This window comes from Atta colombica, unplaced genomic scaffold (assembly GCF_001594045.1).
Source record: "Atta colombica isolate Treedump-2 unplaced genomic scaffold, Acol1.0 scaffold13, whole genome shotgun sequence".
Taxonomy (NCBI): domain Eukaryota; kingdom Metazoa; phylum Arthropoda; class Insecta; order Hymenoptera; family Formicidae; genus Atta; species Atta colombica.
The window spans coordinates 266,098-293,649 of NW_017259217.1; the positions used below are offsets into that span (position 1 = coordinate 266,098).

The window sequence follows — 27,552 nt, forward strand, 5'->3', positions numbered from 1 at the left end:
GCAATGGCAGTGGTGGCGGTGGTGGTGTCGGGGGTGCCACTTCTTATGTCACCGTGCCGATGCTCCGTTACATTCATCCTTTTCCGCCGCCGACCTCGGGGTCAACGCCGGCTGTAGCGGCAGTTGTCACCACCGCACCGTCGTTGACTACACCTGTGCCTGTGCCCGTGCCTGTGCCCGTACCTGCCCCCGTACCTGCGCCTGTTTCCGCACCATCTCTTAGTCAACCTACTGTCATCACCAGCCAAACGCCGCCGCCGCCACTCATTGGGACTCCCTACGCCGCGAGAGACACATACCGTGCTGGCACTACCAACGTAGGTATTTCCATGACGTGGACCACATACACACATGTATACATGTATATCTATACATACATATAAATAGGCGCGATGTATCTCTCGCCTTCTTTTCCTCGGAGTCTATCAACAGTTCCTGATATGACTTCGCGATGCGTTGAATGGTCACGGTTAAACACGCCCGGGAATGAGAAAGATTCTTTTCATTTTTTTGTTTTTTTTTGATGTTGCACCGGGATCATGGTACATGAGAAAAAGTAGCGAGACGCTTATATTAAAAAAAAAAAGATTGCTCTTTTCAATTTCTATGTTATCTTAATAGGTACTTCAATATTAAGCTGAACAATGGCTAGGTCATTTTCGATCCTTTGTTGAAAAGACTTTATTTTTAAGTATGTTACAATTATATTTTTAGCCTTTCCTTTTGCGATTAGTTTTTTATTCTAAATTAAGACTGCTCTGACCTAAATAATCTTTTCTTTTCAGCAACATTCGAATAGAATATTTTATTTTTCTTATTTTAAGTTATGTATTTAAAAGAATTTAAATAAGAATTTTTATACAATTTATTTAGATATCGTATGTCATGAAAATTTTATTTCATGTTCAGCTTATTGTTAATATTTGGGTTAATTTAGTATAGGAATAACGGGATAGAGAGCAATATTAATTCATAACATCAGACGCTACACTAATTGGAACACGCATCGCGCAACGCAATCGCACGCATACCATATCGCTCGACTCCGTCCTTGACTTTCACCGATTATCGGCCCTCTTCCTTTTTTCCCTCCCTTTTTAACAATATGATTCGCACGTGTCTGACGCTCGCCAATTTTAAATACGCCATTATTTGCTCAACACAGATTTACACAACCACACGTGTTATAGAGATATGATTATAGAACTACACAAATAAATAAATATACAGAATAAAATTATAATAAAAGTATGCAAAGTGTGAAATATAAATATAAAGGATATTATTAAGAGAATGAGATAGATATTTTAAGCAATGATATAAAATATATTTCTCTCTTTTCTCTTCAATATACATATATATCCAGTTGAACCGTAATTGGTGTATTTTATTTATAAAGTAGTCAAACTTTTATAAAAGATATCTTTTTCCAAGATTTTGAAAGTTTAATTATTAAAATTTTTTAAGTGACGATATAATCTCTCAGTGTTTGTTTATAGTACAGTTAATTTTTATGAGTTCTAAATCAAGTTAAATTTACGGCATAATGCAGTTTTAACGGACATTATCATATTTAGCTTGTAGCACGATACGAGTAGGCGGGAGAAAGTTACATTCGCCTACTCAGACTAAGCATATGCGCATGTACACACACACACATACACGCGCGCAAGCACACACACACACACGCGCGCGCGCGCGCGCGCACGCAAAAGAATACAATCTCATCTTATTTTGCTTGTTTCTTACATATATTTTGAGTTGATTATTTAGCCTACTCATAGAATAATTTCTTCAGACTTATGGTACGGTCGAGATCACCAAATTCATAATATAAAATTGTCTACGCGAATCAGGAAAGAACTATGATAAGCGATTGTGCTAGCATCATAATGCAAAACTACCAGTAAAATTGAAAGGAGGAAAAAAAGTTTGAACTGATGATTGCGGTAGACAGAACGTAGGGGACAGAGCAGCGGTCGCGTGGTATATCGGGACCGCGTGTTTTCTTGAACCGGGTCATCGATTTTCCTGAAATAGTTTCTCCGAGAGAAGGTTAGAGAGGTGCGGGAGATAAATTGAATCTCTGGCAAAGAATAAGTGAAACGACGATGAAAGGGGAGAACAGGGCAAGAAAGAGGGATGGAGGAAGAAAGGAAGCATGTAGAATATTTTTGACGTTGGTGTTTTGTTTTCAGGTGAACGAGAGGCTTGCTATCAATGTGAGCAACAGTCCTCTGTCGCAAGTTGGGGTTGGCGGTGTCGGGGTAGTGTCCGCGGCGGAATATAGCAGCATGGGAGCTGGTAGCAGAGGCGATCGGCAGAGGATATCCCTCTTGCCGCCTGTCGGCTCTTCAGTGACTTCTATACCATCGCCTTCTGCCGCCGCCGCCGCATCGGATTATCAGCAACATACGACAGCGACAAGGAATCCGCCGCGAGTAGGCCTCATGCCCGTCCAGCCTGATCAGTATTGCAGTCGCACCCCCGTCGACATGTCCAGTCTGCAACAGGATGCGCCACCTTTCAAAAAGATCCGTCTAGGGCCACATCAGCAGATCCAGCAGCTGCAATCGCAGCCTCAGCCGCGTTGCCTGTCACCCGCGGACCCATGTGGAGGCAAGCAAGAACAACAGCAACATATTGTACAATTGCAACAACCACTTAGGATAGACACCAGGGTGGGTAGAATGTACAATCTGCTCGATAATCGAGAGATTAATCTGTGTAACTGAAGGGAGTCATCTATCCATTTGATATATTCTGATAATATTCAGTGCCGATAATAAAAATCAGTTTTATTGTTGATAATACAAAATTACATTTTAGATTTAATTCACTATTTAGTTTAGGACTGTCTCATGTTTATACAATATCATCGATTTATATTGTTGAAAATCAAAACATTGAAATAATAGTATTAATTTTCGCGAGATTGTATTAAATAAATAAATCAGATTGCAATTAATTACATTTATAGTATGGGATGTAAATTGAGATTAATTTACATTTTCAGAGAATAACTATATATAAATATAAATAAATTAATATATAACTAAATATAGAATGATTTAAATGCATATCAATACTTTAGATTAAATGGATACTTAAGTAAACAAACAAATAATAAAACATGGATTGGATATACGAAAAACAATGAAATGAATAGGTTGAACACAAAATGATATGACGAATTTTTGCTAGGAGCAGCCTGCCGTGGGAGCGTATACGCCACAGACGGAAGCTATTTCGCCTACGCTTCCAGAGCCAAGTACGCAAGAGGATGCACAATATAGGAGTACCAAGGATGATCTTCTGCAACAAATTGGCAAGGTTGACAGGGAGATTGCTAAAAGGGAGAATCAATTAAATATGTTGCGAAAGAGGTTAAAAGACTTGGAAGAAACAGCGAATAAGCCTCTAGAAGTAAAAGACACTGAGGAACAGTCACAGCAACCAAAGCATCAATCGATGGCGCAAAAGGTCTACGCTGAGAATAGGGTAAATTATGTAATAATAATTAAGTACTTTTATATGTTGAATGACTAAGAAAAACATTTAACTTGAATCTGGATGCATGTGTGTTAACTAACATAAGTTGTGCTATGTGTTAACAAAGTTGTTTTTATTTGTATCATCAAAATATTAGTTGATTTAATATATTTGAAGTACAGAAAAATTTATATAATATTGAAGTACAAAAAAATAGATAATTAATAAATTGAATTTTAATTTGATATATTTTAATTAACAGAGAAAGGCGGAAGAAGCTCATAGACTCTTAGAAAGACTGGGTCCCAAAGTAGAACTACCTTTATATAATCAACCGTCGGACACAAGTGTATACCAAGAAAATCGTACACGGCATCAGACGTGTATGCGTGCCAGACTCATAGCTAGGCTTCGGAGAGAACACGCTGAGCGCGCGTCTCTTCATCGGCAGCAGTCACAAACGTACGCAATTTTGGTTCAAGAATGGCATCGTAAGGTGGAACGATTAGAGGCAACGCAGAAGAGGAAATCGAAGGAAACAAAGAATCGCGAGTTCTTCGAGAAGGTATTTCCCGAATTGCGAAAACAAAGGGAAGATAAGGAGCGTTTTAACAGAGTTGGTGCTCGTATTAAGAGTGAAGCCGATCTTGAAGAGATAATGGATGGTTTACAAGAACAAGAGGTATATTTTATTATATTGTGGTCATAAATAAATGTATTCATAAATAAATGGTCGACAATGAAATGAGCGACGTGATATATTATGAAGAGAGAATTAAAAGTATGGTGAAAGTAAAAAGATGGTATGGGAAGAAGCAAAAAAAAGGCACGTTACTAAATTAATGTAAATTAAATAAACGTCTTTTGACAACTACAAACTGAAATAAAATAAAGGGTATTTTAAACGGTAAATTAATAAATGAGAGAGTTAAGAGACACTCATTTAATTTTATTGAATTAGCGATATTAACTTATAAAATAAAATAAAAATTATTTTGGCGTGCAAATCTGTAGCCTATTATTGTTGTTATAAATAAAGTCTATTTATCTATTCAAATATATATCATATATACATTTAGAGGACGACGTATTAGAACAATTTAATCATAATATAGAATAAAATATATTTATAAAGAATAAAATATATTTATAAAGAATAAAATATATTTATAAATTGATCAACATTAATTTTGAGTGAATTGAAAAATTTGTTTTATAACAAACTTTCTTTTTGTCATAATTTATTCTTATTTTAGCAAATAATTATTGTGAGAAAGATAATAAATGATACACATGACAAAATGGCTAACTTACATATGCTAGAAGCAAATCTAACCTTTGCTCTATCAAGTTTTTGTAAATATGAAATGTACGTGAGTAGTAATCTAATATCTAATTATAGTATTCTTGATATAGCGAAGATTAGATATATTATTTTTTTTTTATACTTTTTATGGATTTTGTCTCATCTCTTTCTTTATTTTCCCAAGAGCAATTCTGTGAAAGAGCCATTTTCACATCAAAGGATTAAAGAGAGTTGATTATAAGGAAAAGATGGTAACTGACAGTTTCTTCCTATCTTTAGACATTTGTTTTCTCTCTTGGTCTTCTCGTGTATGCTGACCAGGGAAAGGATGGCAAACTGGATAAATGGATGGAGATGATTGGAAGTTACCATCGGACTAATAGACGCGCGAGATAATAAAGTTTTAATTAATTCAGATTCATGATGCTCAAGTAGAAGTTTCACAAATTGTTTTAATAAAGTATCCCTCTGCATTTGATGACGTTACATTAAATATAATATTTAAACCAATTTTTTGCGATTACTATTTCATATAATATTTCTTTTGAGAAAGCATTGTTTTAAAAATATTCTTTACTTTTGTGTTTCTTGCGTCTTCTTTTTCATTAATTTCTGTTAGATAAATTCTTATGATGATACTTCATGGAAGACATCTAATTTATACTGATTCCCCAGGAAGAAACATTGCAAGATTTAAAAAATTCCATTAAAGCTTGTCAGGTTAGTAACGTGCGCTTGCTTCCTTCACCCTTACCTCATACCATATGGATTGTATTCTATAAATTGGTTGCAAAAAATTAAATCGGTAAATTAAAATTATGCTAGCTTAATGTAACAAACTGAAAAAGCAATATTAAATCTATTATTATTAAAGTGTAGTTAGGTTATATTATATGTATAATTCTTTATATATAAGCCTTATTATTTACATATAAAAACATTGAAATTTATATTTTATTTCAAATAAAGTATATCATTTACATACATATATATCAACATGTTTTATCAATATACAGCCAACTTTTAATTTAATGATGATGATTTTTATTTTAATGATATTTTTTATATTAAAAACTATTCAAAAGATTTATTAAAAAGAGCAATGGATTATGGATATATTGGGTTGTCCGGAAAGTTCGTACCGATGTTAAAGGAAAATTGAAACGCAGAAGATTTAAATTTTAGTATACCTTTATTAAATTATATAGGTTAGTTAGTTAGACACGAACTTTCCGGACAACCCAATACATTGATTTTATCTTTTATTACAAACATTACATTAATATTACAAAGAAATAATTGAAAATGACATTATTTTCGACAGATGGAGGATAAGAAGATGCGTTCGTATGCAGTCATACCGCCTCTATTATTGGATGCGAAGCAACGAAGGATCGCGTTTCAAAATCGGAATGGATTGCTCCAACCAGAAGAATTAGAAGCTCTTCACAGTGAACGTAAATTGATCAATGTATGGAGTTCGGTGGAGCATGAATTATTTAAAGAGAAATACCTTCAACACCCTAAGAACTATGGAGTGATAGCTCAATCGTTAGAACATAAGTCCGTTCCAGATTGTGTACATCACTACTACCTCACTAAAAAAGCAGAAAATTATAAACAGCTTTTACGAAAATCGCGCCAACGGACACGTAGCTCTCGGAATAATCCGAATAATAAAGTAAGTGATATTAGTTCGTCCATGTATATAAAAAGGCATTAATTTTTTTAAATTTTTAAATTATTAATTTATTGAAATGAAATAATGTTTTGCGCGAACACATACAGAAGCACTATATCTATATAAATATACATTGTATATACACAATTTATCAACAGCAGAAGGAATTAGAAATTAGCATGTAAAAATTAAAAAATTAAAAAATACTTATTAGTTTTTGATAATTAATATCATGTGAGAAAATGTTTCTTAATAAATTGTTTCAGGTAAATAATACCAGTTCGACTATTGGACCTATAGATATATTAACGACAGGCGTAACGACAAGGTTACAGCGGGAGCAACAACAGAAGACTCAGGAGAATCCTCAGAATAATTCGGCAACGACTACGTCTGCATCCACAACGAGCACCACAGGCACATCGAGCGTATCGTCAACAACTGTCGGAACCACGACAGTAACGACGACGACGACTCCTTCGAGCTCGATAGCATCGGGCGTTAATGTAACAGCGGATTCAGTAACGACATCAACGACAACGACGATGACATCAGTCCCGAACACCACCGCGACGTCTAGCAACTCGACAACGTCGACAACGTCTAGCACGAAGGATTCCAGGGAAGCGAGTAAGGAGAATAAAGAGAACAAAGTCGATTTAAAAGAATCTCATCTCATAAAAGTAGAGCCGAAAGAAGAATCGCAATCGGAGCCTACGTCGGGGAAGGATATTAAAGTAATGTACGTGTACATTTTTTTAAATCTATATTTTAATTAAACTTTATGCAACATTTTATCTTATATAATTAAGTATGTATGAAGTTTATACATGTAGTTTATACAATTATTGAATTTCGGAATTATTGAGATAGCATATAAAATATTCTCAGAACGACAGAATGTATTTTAATATATATGAATACGTTCGCTGAATATTATCATGCAAATATCGTATTTTTTATCTTTTTTTTTTATATTTTATCAAGTGTTCACGATATTAATCATTTTCGATACGTGAATAAGAAATAAAAAAGTTAGCGCGGCTCATTTTGCGAAACGCGCATACCAATTGGTCCCGATTCTGATCTATATAAAAGCGTGTACGCGGACTGATTGAATGAACCATATCCATCGGCCGGAAGATATTCATTCCGCAAACATACCCCACTCCAACGAACCAATCTCAATATTGTCCACGGTGGGAGAGGCGACCCGCGAATACTCATTTAACGATTACAATACGCTGTTCAGCAGCGAACAGATATTACAAAAACGCGCGCAAAAAGAAATTTAATCTGCTTTTTTTTATGGCGCTGTACTAATAGAGATAAGTTTTACTTATCCAGAGTGATCGCACGTCGCATAGTCGAATGAAGAAGCAAGTCGTTGAAGGGTGGAAAGCGGTTTTGGGAGTGATGGGGATACGCCAGGAGTGATGGGGCGGAGTGATGGGATGGTGGCGCTCTGCGAAGGGTGGGGGGAGATCAATTATTAGCAGATTGTAATGCTAATCAATGGTAACCGGTTAGTGGATTATGTTTACGTAGGCTCTCATCACCGTAATTGACTCGATCGTTGGAAATGTGATTCTGCCCGATGAGAATGATGAGTGTCGAATTCTCTGCTGCTTCTTAAGACATAATCAGCAAAATTTTATCATGAAAAAAATTTTTCATTACCACAAAACCTCATATTTCATTTTTTTTTTTATTTTGAAAAACGAAAATATGATTGGAGCAGAACGTTCAATGGATTATCGTTTAACACGAGCGTGCGCAGAGTTTACATTTATATTTCATGCGGCTTATATTTGTTTAAGCAAATCCAATTTATGTGCTTCGATATTGTTACAGAATGGAAGGGAAAGGCGCGCTATCATCGTCTGCGTCTTCGTTGAACAACGCGACGAACGTTTCGACCATCCAGTCAGACTTCAAGGAATCCAATAAAAAGAAACCAGGTTGCAGAGATACGAATAATAGTGGTGCTAATGTGGCAGCTAGTGGTAGAATAAAAGATAAGAAGAAAGAGAATCATACTCCTATGGAAACCAGTGATGAAGAGGCACCATCGATCGACGTCATCGGTAAGTTTAGTATCAATTGATATTTTGTTTGATATTAAGTTTGATATTAGATTTTTTCCAAGTTAAGTTTTAATTCCAAATTCAGTTTCTATATATGCTTTCTGAACAGTTGCATTTTGAACATTAATACGTAATTATAATTTGTCTATTATATTTTGTACATAAATGCATAAGAATTAGACTGATAACGTTTAAAAAATTGAAATTTTTCGATTGACTTCAACCATTTATCTATATTATTCCGTATCTTCGAAGATTAATGTAATATATTCGAAATAACGCATCTTTAATTATCACGCATATTAATTTCATTATTGTTATAGATATTTTCAGAAAAGTATTTATTTTATTATGTTATTATTATCGCTTTTACGATACAAACGATAGGATTAATAATACAATTTTTTGTTTCGTGGTTTATTTTTGTGAATTCAAAGAGTTTCCGAAGTATCGAATTAGCATTATTAGATTATATATTTAAATTCTGAAAAAATGCGCGCGCGCGCGCGCGCGCGCGCATGTGTGTGTGTGTGTGTGTATAATTGAAACATAAAGCTTGTGTATAGCAGAATATAGTAAATGTTTTTACATAAAATGAATGAAAGGTAGCAACAACGTTTAACTTACATTTAATTTTAAATTTAACGTTGAAATACAGTTTGTGTATGAGCAGTTTTATTTTACATAGAGAAATTAGTATTCCTTTTTATTTATCACTGTAACTTTCCTTACAATTAAATTGTTATATGTAACGAAGATTTGATTACATCACTACGTAATTACGTCATAGATTTTATCTTTCTTTTTTTGTACAATTTCTTGACACAAAATATGTACCAACATACGTATATAACATCAAGATATGTATAATAATAAAAAATACACATAAAAGATGAAACGCGCGATTAAGTACTATCTATGAAACATAAATTAGGAGCTAAATCTTTTTTAACACGTACGAAGTTTTATCTCTTAATGATTTATACATTTTTGAAGTAACGCAAGAACGGGATTTAATTAAACGTAACATCCAGCATATTACATTCTACGATAATTTAATTTGATTATCGATCTATTGTATTTGCAATTAAATATTCGACACACTTGCAAATATCAATAGGTACTTTGAATTCCATCTTTGAAATGTCTTTCCTCTTATTTTCGAGTAAGGGAATCTCTTCTTTGTTTTCCATAAGTGTCCATGTTGATAACAGATAAGGGAAAAATCTGGAAGTTAAAATTACACATTAGAATAAAATGATGATTCTTTTTATCATTGAAAGGCAAGAATTGGTGGTATAATTTCAGTACCTATCTAACGAGAAAAAAGAGAGAAAAGGATTCACATCCTTTCGTTTCACGGAGCATCCTGAGTGGACGATGTGTCCGCATCACGACTCGATGCATTCGTTCCATCCGTGGCGCCTTGCCTCTCCTCGTCATTCGCGTGGCAGAGTTTTCGATGCTTGTGTACGAAGTAGTAACTGGGGAATTTGCAACCGCAGATCTTGCAGGGATAGTACTGCACATTCAAATCCAACAATCTGACTTCTCGTCTGTTTCCACGCGCCGCGGCATCTTGCCGCGATCCGTGATTAATACTGTCCCCGCTGCCTCCACCATTGTTGTCATTGTTAGTCGTCTCATTGGCAATCCTCGTTGGCAATAAATGCCGCTTAGCGTGTTTTCTATAGCAATATTGTGACTTGAAGGTATGCTTGCAATAGCCACAAGTATAACAACCACCGTTGTTGCCGCTGTTACTGCCATCATTGCTAGAGTCGTTGCTGGGACTATGCGTACGGCTTCCTTCTCCTCGCGTTGCAGGTCCACCGTTCTCGTCGTTTTCGCTTGACGGATCCTCGCCCTCTGTCAACTGACAGTTCTTTAACGGGCGTGTTGCGGCATTATGCGGCTCGTGCGACGTCGACGACGAATAATTCTCATTCAATACACGATGAAAGCGCACTGGTCCATCGCAACACGCGATGTCGTATACCACGGAAAAGACAGTGCTCGTGGTGGAAGCCTCTTTTGTGCTAGAGATTGCGTTTCGAGCTCGACGACGAGACGAACGCGCTCGGTCATGTTCCGATATCGCAGCATCATCATTATCGTTGCTATCGTTACTGCTGCTGCGGTTACGATTTGATGCTTTGCTGTCGGCGGATGTCGCAGTACACAATTTATTTAGCTGATCATTAGACGATCTGATGGAACGATCCTCGATCTCTTCTCCTCGTTGAGCTTCGTGTTCCGTCGATTTGTCGTTATTGTGATGCATGGGCGAATGTGTTTGCGACACATAGGATGGAGCCGGTGAGATCGACCGCGACGGCGATGGTGCTCTTGTCGTAGAACTCGCCGTGCTGCTCACGGCGAACGCGGTGAACGCAGCTGCGGCTGCAGCCACGAATGGCAGAGTGGAAACGGTAGACACTATCTCCGGTGTTCTCGATCTACTGGAATGCAATCTCGGACGTTTGTGGTGCGTCACGGTCGGCGGGGACTGCGGCGACTTTGACATCTCACCAGCGCTGCAAACATTCATATAATTTTCTATTAATCTTGAAATCTAGAATAATTTTAATCCCCTTTAAAGAAAATATTGTTATATTATCACTATACTTGTTATGTATTTTGGTTATATTAATATAGATGTTATTACAATTGACAATGAGAATCATTTGCATCAAATGTACGATGTGCTACTGTTCCTATGAAAGTTGAGAGAGAGAGAGAGAGAGAGAGAGAGAGAGAGAGAGAGAGAGAGAATTTATTTAAGTTAATTTATTTTTACACAGCAAGAAATATTTTAATTTTTCTTTAGCTCTAGAACAACGTATAAGCTATAACTGAAACGGAATAAAAATTGAAAATTTAAAAGATAATTCAATAAATGTTTAAATTCTCTTTTCCGTATAAGAGAATTTTTAATCACTGTAGTATGCCTTGGCTAAATAAAAACTCGTTATAAGATGAAATCTTATTGGCTTAATCTCATTATTGCCTGTAAAATTTCCAACATGTGAAAGAGATAGGTACTTATAAATCTTCTGATTTAAACTTTAACACTGGGACAAGGTCGCGCAAAAAGATTCGATCGCATATTGCGAACCTATAATGCGCGCATTGCTCCTGCTTTTCTCTCGGCACGACGACATTGATTCCGGGTGGTACGGTTGGTTGCATCAATGGCTGCATCGACGGTGGCAGATGCGACATAGCAGTCGGTGCCGGGGCGGTTGGTGAATATGCAAGCGGGGTTGTAGGGGGCCAACATAGCGGTGGGCCTACTACCAGCCTGCTCGGTATAGGTCGTAGGATGCTACCGGTCGTTCCCGGTGGCGATCCGGGCGTCGTTGACGCGGATGTCGGCATCGGCGGCGTTGGCAGAGGTGGTGGTGCTCGCAGCCTTAATAGCGCGGCTCTGCATTGTTCCAGTGCACCCGGCATGTGCAGCAAATGCGTCGCTAGTAGCACGCTATAAACATTATCCAACGTCACCTCCAGTCGTCCAGTGTACATATAGTTGAGCAACGGCGCGAATGCCTCTCCACCTAAATCAGATTGGGAATCGGGATATGTTAATGCGAGTTAAAATCAAATATTCGCCTCTTATTTTTGTTTTGTAGAGTAAGATCAAAGCCTAGTGACACGTATAATTTTCTAGATGGAGAATTTAGTCTGCTAGGAGAGAGATAATCGGTATTTCTAACTTTAAAGTATCCGTATATATAGCTTCTCACTCTTTATGCAAATACTTAGATACATTAGTAGTCGTATTGGAAAATACTCTGTTTGCTGGGATTTGGTTCACAAGTGGTTCACAAGTGGAATTAAGATACGCTTTAGATTGCTTTTGAAATTGTGATTTTTATTGACGTAATTATTTAACGAATTGAATTATTTTATTAGAGAACGTTTGCAATACGAATGGAAAATGTTTTGTTTGCAAACACTACGAAAATGGACTTACGCCACTTGTGAACCAAGCGATTCAATTATTGGATTGGATTGGATTGAATTGGGTAACTATATTGGAAAATCCCAATGAGAGATTGGAAGTAACAATAGCACACTGTGCGACCACTGGAAGTTTGTTAATTATTCTGTTTCGTTATTGGCTTACTGTTATTACTTAAAAGTAGTTTCGAAAGCATTGCATTTTGTTGTGTTACGACATAAAACCGAAAGAGCAGAAATTATTAACACCAATAAATAATTCTTTGAAAACTTTAATTGTAATATCGAAATTAACATCAATACATAATCCTTTGAAAACTTTAATTAAATAATTTACAAATATGATTTGTAAATTAAAAATATATGATTAAAAATATTCTAGCGGTTTATATTAAATAAATTTCTTCTTGCAAATTTTTTAGATTTTATAAATAAATATTGAGAGAAGGCAGTATTGTGTAAAGTCTTCTATTGACAATTCTATCTGAGGATGAGATAATAGGTGTGTCATTAGAGTGATCTCTAACTTGTTGTGGTCTATATTTACCGATGGACGAGACTGACACGGAAGTGACCGGTCGCTGTGATTGCCCGTTGGTCGCCGTGACGGCAACGGTCGCACAGGTAGGATCAAAGGGCGAATTCGACGTTGTCGTCGCCGTCGTCGTCGCCGCGCTCGTCAGCAGGGCTTTTAGATATCCACTGTGAGCCGCGAGTACACCTTTGTGTGCTACAAATTGGTGCTCGCCCTCATTGCCGACTCGTACCACCGTGTCAGGTGGTGAGAATGTGTCCTGAAGACAGGGATAGCTACTACTGGTGGCACCGCCACCGAACCACGCTCTGTATAAACCATACATCGTTGTTCAACTCTTTGTAGATTCAACACTTTAAATTCTCTTGACTCGAATTTCTCACTCTTTTTTGCGTTTAAATCAACGCAAATCTTAACGTCGTTTGTGACACAGAGAGGAAATGGATAGGAGCTCTGCGATTAGGACGCTGATCGCTAGATCGTAACAATTGATGTCGTCATCATTATTCTCTCGCAAAATCTACAAAGCGGAGTTGAAGTTGTTTTACGTATTCCCTTATGATATGATTGAATCTCGAAAATCGTGTCGGGATAATCCGGAAATTATCGTTCGAACTTTCTCACACGAGATCAGCGAGTGTATAAATTGATCGAGATACCACGATCTTGAATTAGATGCGGTACCGTTCTCGCGAACACTCTCGACACGGGCCGATCTCGCGACTCTTCGTGATTTGAACGCCGGAACGCCGGAACGCCGGCTAGCGGGCGCACCATCGTCGTACTGTTTATCAGCTGCGCGTAGACGCGCTTCGCTTTTTGCGAGCTGAGCTTCTACCACCTACGCCGCTCCGCGCCGCGTGGGGTTGGCTCAACCCCCTTCGGAGCGACCGAGAACCGCCCCCAACGAACGCAGATTGGCGGCGTACGTCGCGATCACGGCCGAGTCGCACCTGCGCTCGAAGGATCAGTCTTCTCTATCGCGATATTACAGGATATGCGCTCCTGATCGCCCTCGTTTTCCGCACGATACGCGAGGGATGCGAAGAATTCAAGTCGAAAGGGCTTCGAAAGATTCTATTGCATCTCGTTAGAAAAGGGATGCTATTAATTACTCTTTTTACATTTGCATCATTTATATCCCAATTAATTTCTCATTGAGATCAAAGCCAAGAATTAGATAATAATTATTCGGATAAATTACGACCTTCCTCCTTTTTGTGCACGATTGAAAATTTTTGCATTAAGCGTGAACAAGACATCTATAGTTTATATAATAATAACGTGGAAAGACACGGCATAATTATAAGACATACGAAGGATATAGGTATTAGATTACATATCGATCGCGATACAAACGCGTGTATATCATTTCAATTCAGGATGCAACAATGCCATCACATTATGTTATAATTATGAGGCTCGAGATAATAACACGTTAACTTTACATATTGAAAATCATATGAGAATCTTGAAACTTGGATGTTATTTCTCCCCAATATTGCGTGAACGAATATTAATTGATTGATTGTTAATGGATATTAATAAGAATATTAGGATATTAATAATTGGATAAATATTAATTGGTTGCGTACGAAGATTGTATTGGAAGAAGAGCTCGCGATAATAGAAATACCACAGTCGAAATATTACATTGTTCAGTTAATAATTGCCAGTTAGATCTCTCAGTTTTCAATCTACGAGATATTTGGCGATTCATCGATATTTCTTAAATTAAAGATGAGTTTAAAAACTGAATATTCTCTTAGAAAAAAAGAAAAAAAAATATATATAGTATTCGTATAATTGTGATAATCGAGTTTGTAATTAAAAAAATATATATATAGAAATTGTTTTCGTTTGTTCTGAATTGTTTTGTGCGACGAGAAGGTAGCATCTTAATTGTAGCATTTATGCGATAGACCTAACTTATTTGTCGGCTTCAAATGAGACGTTAAATGCGATGTGGTAGAAAGTGAGCGATAGGAAAAGACGAATAAAGAAGAGAGGAGAAAGGAAACGTCTTTCGAGAGCCGACTGGATAATGAGAGGAGAGGAACGCTCTTGTCTTCTAGAGAGCGATCTTTCGCCGCGAGATGCGTCTTTTGCCGGTCTCTTGCTCTCTCTCTCTCTCTCTCTCTCTCTCTCTCTCTCTCTCTCTCTCTCTCTTGCTCCGAAACCCTCTTGCCCGCGCCTGGCCTGGCCTCTGATGTTTTTCATCAAATTAACTCTCGCAGCATGAGAGAGAGTACGCGCTTCTCTTCACTCCGCGGCGCCGTGTTTGCATAATATCGTTTATAATTCAGCTCGCGCTGAATTCCACTTTATTCCGGAGCCACGATCGTTCGCTCCGGCCCTCTTCTTCGTTCTTTTCTCGTATACTCTCCACCCTGGAGAAGGCACCCTGCTCCACCTCACGCGCGCGCGCTGGGCGCTCGGTGCCGCCACGAGACCACCTTTGCTACTTGTCCTCTCCCTATTTTTCATCTTGTCGACGATTTCGGTTTTCATTTACGCGAGGAAGCCGAACGATATTTGCCCCATTTATTTTTTATTTCTTCAAGAGGGAAATTGACAGTTGAATGGCAGAATTATACGATCATTGGTGACTAGGGTTGGTGATCATATTTCTTCTTTTATATGAAAAGAAAAAGTTTAATACCTGTATCAGACTAGAGATTGAGATTGAGGTTGAAATTAACTAGTCAGGTAGAAGGAAAACTAATATCAAGTTTAATGAACTTTGCTTTGATTGGTCAAATTCAATTTCTTTCTGATTTCTGGTCTGATGCTTGCTCGTTCTTTTATTGTAAATATAATAAGTTTATAACATACACAAAATATCTGAAATATCTATTTACTTTGTATTTTTTGTCATAAGAAAATTATTTGTCTGAGCTTATATATAAGCTAATACGATGGCATAAAGGAAAGCATTTCTTTTATTCTACCTCACTCTCTTCATTGACTTCTGTTAGTCAATTTAGTCGGCAATTTTTTGCGCTGCGCTCGCGTCCATAAACAAGTCCAATCATCATTGGTGAGAATCTGAGGGTTCAGAATAGAGCGATTACGTGCATTTCCCAGGAGGCCGTCGTCCCAAATCAGAGCTAACAGAGGCAACACCCCTCCGCGCTTTCCGTTTGTCTGCTTGTCGTCTCTACCCTCTATCGCAACATTGTCGCGATCAGCGAGTATCGTCGAGATTATTACAATAACAATCAATGTCGAATACAATAGACAAGTACTCTTAGAGAATAATCAGTTTCCTGATAAGAATGCATCACGTAAATGCGTTTCTCGCAGATATCTTCGCTAAAGTGTCCATAACACGAAACAAAAATGATAGAAATAACAATAATAGAGAGTATAAAATAAAAATTTATAATAATAATGAACTAAAATAAAAAATTATTTAATAATGAAAATAAGAATTATATAAATAGCAAAATCAAGTTACTTATATATTGTTTAGTTAGTAAATATATAAGGAAAACTTGTGAAAACAAAAATAATGAGTATAAGTGAAAAATATTATATTCGCATTAAGATTTATTTTAAAAAGATACGTTTTCATTTAATTGGCTTGTTCGCCATTATCAATGATCAGTTTAATCGGGAAAATGGGAATTCGCGCGTATAGGGCCCCGGAACTCTCCGCACCGGAAATAATCGAGGGCGGTGGAAGAGTACACATCGACGAGGAGGGGATCCTCGCTCCCGGGATCGTCTCTCGAGGAGACGAAAGAACGCTCGCGGTTTAATGCTTCCAACGTCGGTCGAGACAAGCTAAGCAAACACTTTTCGCGATATTACCAGGCCCTGTGCACGGACTTACCGCATGTTCTCCGCCGCGTTTCCGCAGGAGCTTTCTCGAACCCTCTCCCACTCTCTCTCGTTTTCTCATCTTCCTCATCCTTCTCATGGTTCTTTGTGTTCTCTTCTAGGAGGAAATAAGTCACTTTCCATTTATTTATTTATTTTTTTTTGCGCGTTATCGACTTTTCTGACAAACGATATAATTAACTGTCTGTGCAGGAATATAAATTCAAAAGTAACGACACAGTATAACAACGATATATATTATATTTGTTTTACAACTTTTTATCATGACTTAAAGTAATAATAAGTAATAAAAATTGTTGTGCTACCTTTATGCGCATATTTAAGTAATAATAATAATAATAATAGAAAGGAAGTCTGTTCCTTTCGAAGAAGATCGAGAGATCAAAATTACTAATCATATTTATTGTATCACCATGCGGTGATATACATATATTCTTCAGGATCAATAATGTGATTGCAATACGCTCTTTGCTTGGAAATTGGATACATTTTCTGGAAAATATGAATTAAAAATGCTTTAGTTGAAATGTCAAATTTATTTACTTTGCTAAATAAACTTATTTTCAACTGAATAATTTTTTGATAGACTTCCGACGAGGTAATATAGGAATATATGGAAGCATCATATTTTAGTAGAAAAAATTGATGAAAATATCGCAAACACGATCTCAACAGAGAAATTTGTTTACAAGTAAATAAAGATGTACAGGTAAATAATACATTTTCTAGAAAAACATATATTTTTTTTTAGAAAAAGCATATTTGGATGAAGTTTGAAGTCGAATTATTATTAATAATATATTATTTTAAAATATTAATGTTTATAAAATTAACACACATTTTCTTATTAAATATTTCTATTTGTTAATAAAATAGAAGATTCAAGATTCTTTTTCCTGATTGAAATCCAGAGCAGTGTTGTCAGTATTGGATTAATAACACGGAGACACGCGAGAAAACGATAATTCGATAACACGCAAATAAATAACGAGGGAGAGGACTTGTTCCTAGATCATATACGTCATAATCGCGTAGAGTAGTCATAGCAAATTGCTGGGAAAATTAAATGCCCGGGGATTCGTTCGTCATGCCGTCATGCGGTCAACGGGTGATGATAGCTATGAGAACGATAGGGGTGAACGGGAGTGAAAACACGCGCGCGCGCACTTGGCACGAGCTAATTAGCGTCTTGATTTACTTAATCCCAATTAATACCTCCGTTTATGCCGTATCTCCCTCCCCCCCCCTCTCTCTCTCTCTCTCTCCCCCTCTCCATGTTCTTGTGTGCATTAGGCGGTATGCAGGAGCGCTATCGTTTGAATTCGGCACGGGCGGCGCGTTTCCGCTCCGCAAATACCGCCGGATTATCTCCGTGTGGATACACACGGTACGGCTAATGTGCCGAGGCCGCCGGAAACTCTTCGGTGTTCACCTGTACGAATTAACGCTACTTAACGTTGTTACGTAGCTGTCGACTCGTCTCATCTGTTTCTCTGTCGTAGTTATCCATCCGTTCCGTATAATTGCACGATAAGGTAAAGGATGTTATTTTGTGCGTTCAAGATAATAGAGTAATGGGAGTGGCAGAGAGAACCAGAGTCCGAAGTAAATTTTCTGTCTTTTCTTTTTATATGAAAGAAATTTAATGTTATAATAATATTGAAAAGATATCGCAAATGTCATTTCAGCGATACTGTAATTTGCTTGTCGCATTGTTAAATCTTTAGAAATGACGAAATAAATTTCAACTTTTAATTATTGAATATGATGCTATGTGGATGTGACAAATAAAAAAAACTTAGAAGACGACGTTTCCTAGCGTTGGAAATGGATTTCTAGAGAAAATCAGCCAGAAAGTCAAGAATGGAAAGAGTAACAAACGACCGGATCAGAGAAATGATGAAGGTGGAAACAACCATAATCTGGAAGCGGAATGTCGGAAGGTATAGAACGCTATAAAACCGACATATATATATCTATATTTTATATATATTTTCGATCTCGTCTTCATTCGATTAAAGCTGATGAATAACAGTCAAATTTTTTAAAAATTATTCTTTTGTTTCATTAGAGTTACACTAATAAGACTATTAATATCTCTCTTTTTTGATATGATAATGATCGTAATAGATTATATCGTTATAAATAGATGTCAGAGTATTAAATTATTAATAACAAAATCTCGCGGGATGAATTCGTAATATCGGCACGCATAGATCGATATTGTACTGTCCATTCTCCATAGTGATATATACTTTATATCGTTCCCGAGGACATCATGGTAGGCTAATCACCGTAATTCAATCAGCCGACGAGATGTTTTAAAGGGTCGCGCGCCCGCGGGAGAGTGGACCGACGGTTTCGTCATCAACGACAGTGTAACCCCCGCGCTTCCGCTCGTCCACGTAGCGATTGACAGATGTTATTTACACAAGTAAACCGTGATCCACCCTGGCACAGCTCTCAAGCGCCATCGAAACGCTACAAGCGATTCCATATTTACATGGCCTGTTCCCCGCTAACGATAATCGCGCAGGTGGCTCATCAAAGGAGAGAGAGATGGTCCATTATATTGTACACAGATACACAAAGATGTGTGTTTGCACATTATATATTCGACGACATTATTACATTATATTCGACATTATATAACGCCATGAAAAATTGTCTATAATTGTTAATTATAAACTATGTCTCGTTAATCGGTGTTCGAGTCCAAATCTGGACGGTTTCTTCAACTATGAACAATTGTTTATAACAATATTTTTTACAATTTTACAACGTCTAATTCTTTGAATATATTGATCTTTAAAATGAAAAAAATGTTTTAATTTTAAGCAAAGATACATTAATTTAAAATACATTGGATCTGCGAATACTATTTGCGGAAATTTTGAAACGAATATCGATTACGTATCTTGATGCAAATTTCAGGATGCTTTTGGAATAAGAAACGTATTATTCCTTCTTTATCTCGTTTTCGCGCAAGAAGTATGAATAATTTTTAATAAACAGTATAATTTTGTGATATCGATATTCAATAACGAATACAAAACAGAAAAGATAACTTAACGATAGGATATATTTTTATATATTCAATGTCGTCAGAAATTACACACTTTTTTAAGCGCATATTTGTATCTTTTTAAGTTGCAACGAGGACGCGTTTCCGGCGGAACGCGGCGTTACGGTGAATTTATTGCACGTATTATCGCATCCTCACAACATCGACCGTTCTTTTTGTTCGCGCGAGCGGCGGTGGTGGAATCGCGAAGAATCGCGGCGCGTGTTTGTTTTTAATCATTCTCGCTGGAGCTAGTGCAGGAGAGAGCATAAATCTCATAAATACATAAATACAAAAATGTCAGCCCGGAGCGAATCCGTAGCGGCTGCCGCGGGCGGCCGCGCCTCCCTTTTTAGTCCGCCGTACGTTTGCTTTAGACTTCTCTGCTTTTTCTCCTCCGAGCAAATTGTGCCGATCGACGTGTTTTCTAAAGCCGAACCGTATAAAGAACGCTAAAGCGCGAAGGCTCGTCCTAACAAAGAAAGATCGTTTCGTGTAGTCGGACAAATTTATTTGTTCTGAATTTTTACGAATAATAGAGATCGCGACGCTGTTAAATGACTTTGATGTTTTCCCAGAATGTTGGAAACATAGAGAATGCTGACCAAGCAGAAAACTTAAAATTGATCAAAGAATCGAGAGAGAGAGAGAGAGAGAGAGAGAATGTGAGATAGAGAGTTTCGCAACGGCTTGCATGAAACCAATCAAAGGGAATATTTTATTCGGGATATATGTGCGCGGTATTCCCGCGAGGAAACGACGCGAGCAAATGTCCTTTCGGGACGTTTGATTACTCACCAATTCGGTTGATGATCATCTTTGGTCGATCGCAAAAATTCAACTCAATCACGCAAAGAAATCCACGTTGTAGAGTCGTCTAATTCGTCATAATTTTACAAGGAAATCTTGAGAATAATTGTACATACACACACACACACACACACACACACACACGCGTAATTATGCAGCTACTCTGCGAGATTGTGGAAAGGAGACAAATTACACGAATAATGTCTTATGAAGAGAAAGAGAGAAGCAAAGCGGCAAATTATTCGCGGCATGGAATGCCTTTATGAAATATTCAAATTACCCTTCCCCCATCAACGAGCTTAATTAGTGCGAAGGTAATGTCCCCCGTTCTCGTAGCCACATCTTTTTTTCATCAGGTTTATCGTTTGAGCAGAGTTTGACTTGGGCCGGCGGTGACTTTTGTTGTTGTTTTATACATTCAATTACGTATCTCGATAAATTATTAAAGTATCTTACTACAAAAAAAATTTAATTATTACTTGTCCTAATTTCCGATTTGTAAAATCGTCAAAATTATATATAAATACAGATAATTTGAGACAATCACGAGGTACATAAATAAAGACCACCTGTCTTGAACTTAATTTGCTCGAAACTACCACTCGATATATGACGAGATAATTTGTTTCCACCTAACATTCGCCGACTGCGAATATCGCGTAACTGCGCATGGTTTCAGTATTGAATGGGTTCTCGTATAAATTATTCATTACGACGTTTCATCCAGTTTTAACTCTCCTTTACCTGCCCGATCCACTCTCCCGAGATCTCCCCACGTATTACTTTGAATGTACGGGGAACGAGCTTTACGAATTATTCCACGTGACATGTGTGTTATTGCGTTATATATTCCACGGATATATTGTATTCGCTTTGTACTGTGGATTGCTGTTGGTAATGCTCTCGGTGAAACGAACGATCGAATAAAAATCTCGTTAAAACACCAAGGAAGTAATTATTATAAAGAAACGTATGACGTATTTTGCATAATGAAAATGAAAAAAATTCATCTGTTGAGATACACACACACACACACACACACACACACACAATTCTCTATCACATTTGTTATTCTCTTTCTGTTAAAAAACATTTTTTTTATTAAAATTGAAAAATCCAAAATAATAGAAACGAGGGAAATTTAGGTATAATAACAAGAAATATTATTAACGTATCAATAATATATACCAGTTTATGAAGATATTCGTTTTGTTAATTAAATAATAATAATGCTGCACGTATCAAATTTGTGTATAATCTAAATATTTATGTACCTAAAATAACATGGAATTTATACTACGCGTTCGAATTTAATTACGTTATTGTCGGTCATGTAAATGACAGATCGTGAAAAATCGAGGCATGTTATACAGTTCCCGCGCGTTTATTTCCATGCAGCATGTATTCTGAAATGGCTGGACAATTCGATACGGTATCCGTGATACTTGGAGATACACACAAATGCACAAAAATTGCAGCAATCCTACTTGGCCGGGATTGGTCTGTCGATGGCGGGGCAGGGGCGTGCAAATTACGCGAGAGCGATTTTCTCTCGCTCTAGGGAATACCTGCCAATCAGTGTCGCGAATTCTCACACGGCGTGTTATCCTCTATCTACTCGCAACTCCGGCAACTCTTCCAATCGCTCGGTATTCGATATAGATACTTGCGCTCGCTTGCCATCGCCGAATCGCGTTCCACGAGTGCGACGTCACATTCGTAATTCCGTGTCAACAATAATTCCGTGTACGATCCGAAAGACATGCAGGATGCGCGGCTCGATGTGACAGGTCACTGGAGAGCAGATGCACGCGGCGTCCGGGATATACGAATTTCGAAAGAGGGATACAATCCCCAGGGGAATATCGAACGTTAAATAATTAGCAAAACATCAAGCGACCATCGTTTAATTCCCAATTTTCATTTGTATTCAGTGAAAATTTCATTGAATAAAGACGACTATTAAATTTATTAATTTTTTTTATCTCGTTTAATTCAGATTTTCCAATCTTTCGAACATACAACGAGAATTATGAGGATTTCGGAATAGATATTTTCCGAATATTTCCATATATTTCTCGCGAAATATAACAGCATAAAATATCACGAGCAGTATAGCCCTTTCCGAACTCGTCAAGCGTAGCATCGATTATAAATTTTTTTAATTTCTGGGACCTCTTGGCTAATGTTATTATTTTGACAATTTATTTTACAAAGATATATATTTTCTCAGGGGCGATATCGGGATTATTATAGGCGTGCTCGATTTTGCGTCCTGTGATAATTGTTAGCACGAGTAAATTTATGCAGTTTCGCGCGCGCAAGGAGGAACGGAACTATCAAAGCGATCTTATTTAGGAGCGAGCGATGTCGACGTTTGCGGGAGGCTAAGAACGTCGAGAACTTTTTAATTGGGCGTCCTTAATTAGCTGAGTCCCGAGTAATTATACTGTCTCTCGCTCCGTTTCCGTACGCCAACTCTCTCCCTCCCCTCCCCGCACCCCTTTTCGCCCGCTTCGCTTTCCGCGCCGCTCGTGTTTTCACTCGGGTTTCCTTGCTCGTGATTAACTATATTTGCTCAATTTCATAGCGGATAAACGCGAGTACATTCTCTAAATAGCCATTGGAAACAATCCTGTTTGCGCGTTTATTGTCGAGCGAGAACTCTACAAATATCTGATTGCCGATCAAATTAACGTTCTTGGAAAATATCAATTTTATTCGAAAAAATATAGATTCGTCGATAGACGAAAGAGCTTCATGAGAAAATACCAAAGTACTTGTGAAGATCGAATGTTTCAGTTTGAGTTGAAACGTTAAAGTGAAGCGTAATCGGGTCATCAAGATTAAAATTGCAAGATTCGCGAATATCCACACAAGTATATACATTCACATATACATTCTTTTCATATCTTTAAATAATAATAAATAAACGATAGGAAATATATATTATTAATAGTTTCCAGCTCTTCTTTGACTCGAACACATGATACGATCTTAAAGAAGAAAAAGAAGAAAAAAAAAAGGAATTTGCATATTTTTCTTTATTTCGTTTTAGTGTATGCTCTAGTTTACTATCGAGCTTCATTGAAATTTCATTTGGCGACTCTAACGACTCGGAATGGCACACGATCGGCCATTATCGCGCCGCGTGTTTGTGGCGTTTTGTACGCGTTCCGCGTATCGCGCACGACTAACACGCGCAGCGTGTGCATTTATATTTCACGGCGGGCCGCAAACACGTTGGCGTTGCCGAATCGCGTCAATAGACCAGCCCCTTTGACGTTTTAGCGACAGTGCGCGTCATATCGCAATTGCACCGAGATAGGATCTAACACACGCGGTGGTGATGGTGGTGGTGGTGGTGGCGCATTGCATATGCACCATCTGATACAAGCGTATCGTCGCCTGGTCTCGCTCTCGCGTGCGCTTTTATATTTTATATGATTTTTATCGGCCGTCCCTAACGGCATATCAGCGCGAAACACGCGCTCTCAATTCGGAAACGTTTTCCCCGTTTCAATCGCGCGGAATGATCGGAGGAATTCATTGCATTACTCGCGAGAAAGAGCGTTTATAGTTATAACAATTTTGCAAATTTAATTTATCGAAAATTACTAGGAAAAGGTTTTTTATTTCTTCAAATATTTCTTCAAATCATGTTCTTAATTTTTTAAATAATTTTTCTAGTATAAGAAATTCTTTTCAGGTTTTCTGTAAAAATTCAATTGCTTTATATATTATCTTCAAATGGAAACTCTACACGAAAAAAATTTTCTTTTAAAATTTACCCCGAAAATATAGTACTTCTGGTACAATATTTTAAAGATTTTTACCACTTTAGTAAAATTAATCAAACTTACATTAAAATTCTTCGAAATATAATGTTATCCTACAATTATCATATTTTCAGGGTAAATTCTAAGAAAAAATTCTCTCCGTGTATGATCGTATACAGAGTGTTCGTCCATAAATCCGAGCAAATATCTCGCAACTGATTGAAGTTACAAGAAAGTTTAATAAGAGAAATTTGTGCAACTCCGAGTCAGCTACAAAGTGCACGTAAAATTTTTTTTCTACTCTTGGCTTTTTCAAGTTATATAGGTTAACGTAGTTTTTTTAAATGAATACCTATAATTTTTTTGCATATTTTTATAGGGAATATTTGCAATCAAAATCATATGTAGTAAAAAATTGCTACTATGCATCGTTTACGAGATAAACATCTTAAATATTGAATCTTAAGAAATTGATTTTCTTTATCACAATTTGGAAAACAAGATTCAGACTAATATTTTGAATTCGGTTATGTCGAACAGGATCATTGGATCTTCAACTCGTGAAAATACGACTGCTTGTTTTGTGTAAATAAAATATTTGTTCTAGTATGGGGTATGAAATTCAGTACAGTATCTGTTAGTCAGTCAGTTAATCAGTCGTCTTTTTAATGAATATATTTATATTGTAAATTACAAAAATAACGATGTATACAATTAATGCAAAGTGTGATATGTTCGAGATATGGCATTTAAATATGCGTAGTGAAAATCAAGCTACTTTATCAACAAAAGTCCAGAACGAAGGATAAAAAAAACAGTCATACATTTGATGAGTCGCAAATCTATTACGTCGAACAGGACATTACTAACAAGACAACGTACAATATAGAACAGACAAAGAGAAAGAGACAAGTATGCTATTAAGTTTTATCGAAAACAAACGTACATCCATAAGAATAGTAGCATGTAATTTAGAAGTAGATCAAGAAGATGCACGCTGTATTAAAGAAATACAAATTTAAATCGTTTCGTGATACTTGGAGCTCCACCACATAATACACGCGCTGTAGCCAAATTTTTAAATGATAGGTTCCCTAATTATTGGATAAGTAATGGCCCTACATGATGATACCATCGAGATCTGCGGATTTGACACTTTGCGATTTTTTCCTTTGGGAATATATTAAAAACATTGTCAGAAAAAATAAAGAAAAAGAAAGGAATGACTAATGAGAGTTTTTTTTGCGGTAATTCATACGATAAAGAAATTTATTGCAAGATTTTGATAAAACAGATTTTTCGAGCCAGATATCTGACTACTACAACTCTATTATAATGTAGATCATTTTTATGGCTAGACGAGAGGGAGACCAATCATTCCATCTCCACTCATTTTGACAAATCCAGGTTGGCAAATCCAGTGGCAACGAATAGAAGATGAATTTCACACAGCCACGAATAATTATAATTAAAAATTAAAAATTAATCAAATTAATCATTCGATTGTCGACTGTGTTGTTATACTTGAAACATACATCACGTTCTTCCAAATATGAACATATTACACAACAAATGAATTTTCTTTAATTTTTAATTTTTAATTATAATTGTTGTGTATAATGGCTGTGCGGAATTCATTTTCTATTCGTTGTCAGCCTTGTGTCAAAAGGAGATGAAATGATTGGTCTCCCTCTCGTCTAGTCATAGAAGTGATCTACATTGTCACATTTACTGAAGATGACTCGAAAGTAAACTGAAACGTCTGATTTATCAAAATCTTGCAATAAATTTCTTTATCGAATTACCGTGAAAAAACTCTCATTAGCCCTTTCTTTTTCTTTATTTTCTGACATTCTCGAAAGTTATTGTTGTCTCTTTTATATTTAAAAACATTGTCTACGCAATTGTTCCTGAAAATGAAGAAGATTTACGACATAAAATCACTTGAGTTGTTGAAGGCATTATAGTAGAAATACTGCAGTCAACAATGAAGAAACATTATAAAACGCATTGAATGTTATATTGAACATGATGATCAAAATTTCGAGCAATTTATGGATTAATAAATATTCCATAAAAAACATTGTTCGTTTTCTTCTTCGAGCTCTGAATTTTGACATTTCAAACCATGTTCAAAATTATTTAGAATCCAATTTACTATTTAAAATCGATTATCTCATAAATGATGCATAGTAGCAATTTTTTACTGTATATAATTTTGATTGTAAAACCTTCCCCTATTAATATATTCCCCTATAAATATGCAAAAAAAAATTATAGATCCATTTAAAAAAAGTGTTAACCTACACACACATAACTCGAAAAAGCCAAGAGTAGAAAAAAAAATTTTACGTGCACTTTGTAACTAACTCGGAGTCGTACAAATTTCTCTTATTAAACTTTCTTGTAACTTCAACCAGTTGCAAGATATTTACTCGGACATTTATGGACGAGGACATCGTATATATATTACTCTGCTCTTTTCATTACTTCTACATATATTGTACAATAATTTTTTGTTACGATTTCAGAGGGTGGCAAGCAGATAGGACCTCACGCTTGCACGGTGTGCCAAAGCGTCGTCGAGGGAAGCGCGCATAGTCGCGCGTTACCACGTAGTCAAGCGTCGCAGTACGGCCTACGGGAAGATCAAGTACCTCCTAGTGCGCGTGTCTGCAACACTTGCCGCTGCAAGGCCGTCCGAGGACGTTACACCGCCTGCCCGCTACCGGGCTGTCCGAATCTGAGCAGCTCTAAATCAAGAGTGAAACGGCTAAGAGCGTTACCTTCCAAGTGGCTTGACTTGCCACCGGAAATTCGGGAACCAATCGCTCAAGAATTCCGTGAGTATTCTCTATAAATTTTTATAAAATTTATTGTACGCGTGAGTGTTCTCTTTGTGAATTCATGTCCATAAATTTATTGTAAATTTAATTATATATAATTGCATGTATATTACGTTTTATATTTTATATATATATATATA

General features: G+C 36.8%; 2 protein-coding genes across 3 annotated transcripts in view; one reads left to right on the plus strand and one right to left on the minus strand.

The window, feature by feature from the left end:
• Positions 1-27,552, plus strand: part of LOC108684288 — a 33,760-nt gene that overhangs the window by 282 nt on the left and 5,926 nt on the right. For both annotated transcript variants that reach the window (XM_018188533.1, XM_018188534.1), the window contains exons 2-9: positions 1-317; positions 2,199-2,681; positions 3,205-3,501; positions 3,755-4,174; positions 6,123-6,479; positions 6,746-7,221; positions 8,334-8,566; positions 27,098-27,409. The exon at positions 1-317 is cut by the window's left edge and continues 1 nt beyond it. In XM_018188533.1, the coding sequence (XP_018044022.1) occupies positions 60-317; positions 2,199-2,681; positions 3,205-3,501; positions 3,755-4,174; positions 6,123-6,479; positions 6,746-7,221; positions 8,334-8,566; positions 27,098-27,409 (2,836 nt within the window). In that variant the 5' untranslated portion in view covers positions 1-59. The remainder of the gene's footprint in view (positions 318-2,198; positions 2,682-3,204; positions 3,502-3,754; positions 4,175-6,122; positions 6,480-6,745; positions 7,222-8,333; positions 8,567-27,097; positions 27,410-27,552) is intronic.
• Positions 9,924-13,392, minus strand: LOC108684289 (mucin-5AC). The gene is made up of 3 exons (XM_018188535.1): positions 13,080-13,392; positions 11,685-12,126; positions 9,924-11,103 (listed from the first exon to the last, which is right to left on the minus strand). Exons 1-3 carry the CDS (start codon positions 13,390-13,392, stop codon positions 9,924-9,926), a joined length of 1,935 nt encoding a protein of 644 aa, XP_018044024.1.

Excerpts from the sequence above, each read along its gene's own strand:
- LOC108684289 (XM_018188535.1), bottom strand. The coding sequence starts at position 13,392 with ATGTATGGTTTATACAGAGCGTGGTTCGGTGGCGGTGCCACCAGTAGT. Across the intron at positions 12,127-13,079 it reads CGTGTCAGTCTCGTCCATCG|GTGGAGAGGCATTCGCGCCG; the intron begins GTAAATATAGAC and ends AATCTGATTTAG. Across the intron at positions 11,104-11,684 it reads GAGCAATGCGCGCATTATAG|CGCTGGTGAGATGTCAAAGT; the intron begins GTTCGCAATATG and ends GAATGTTTGCAG.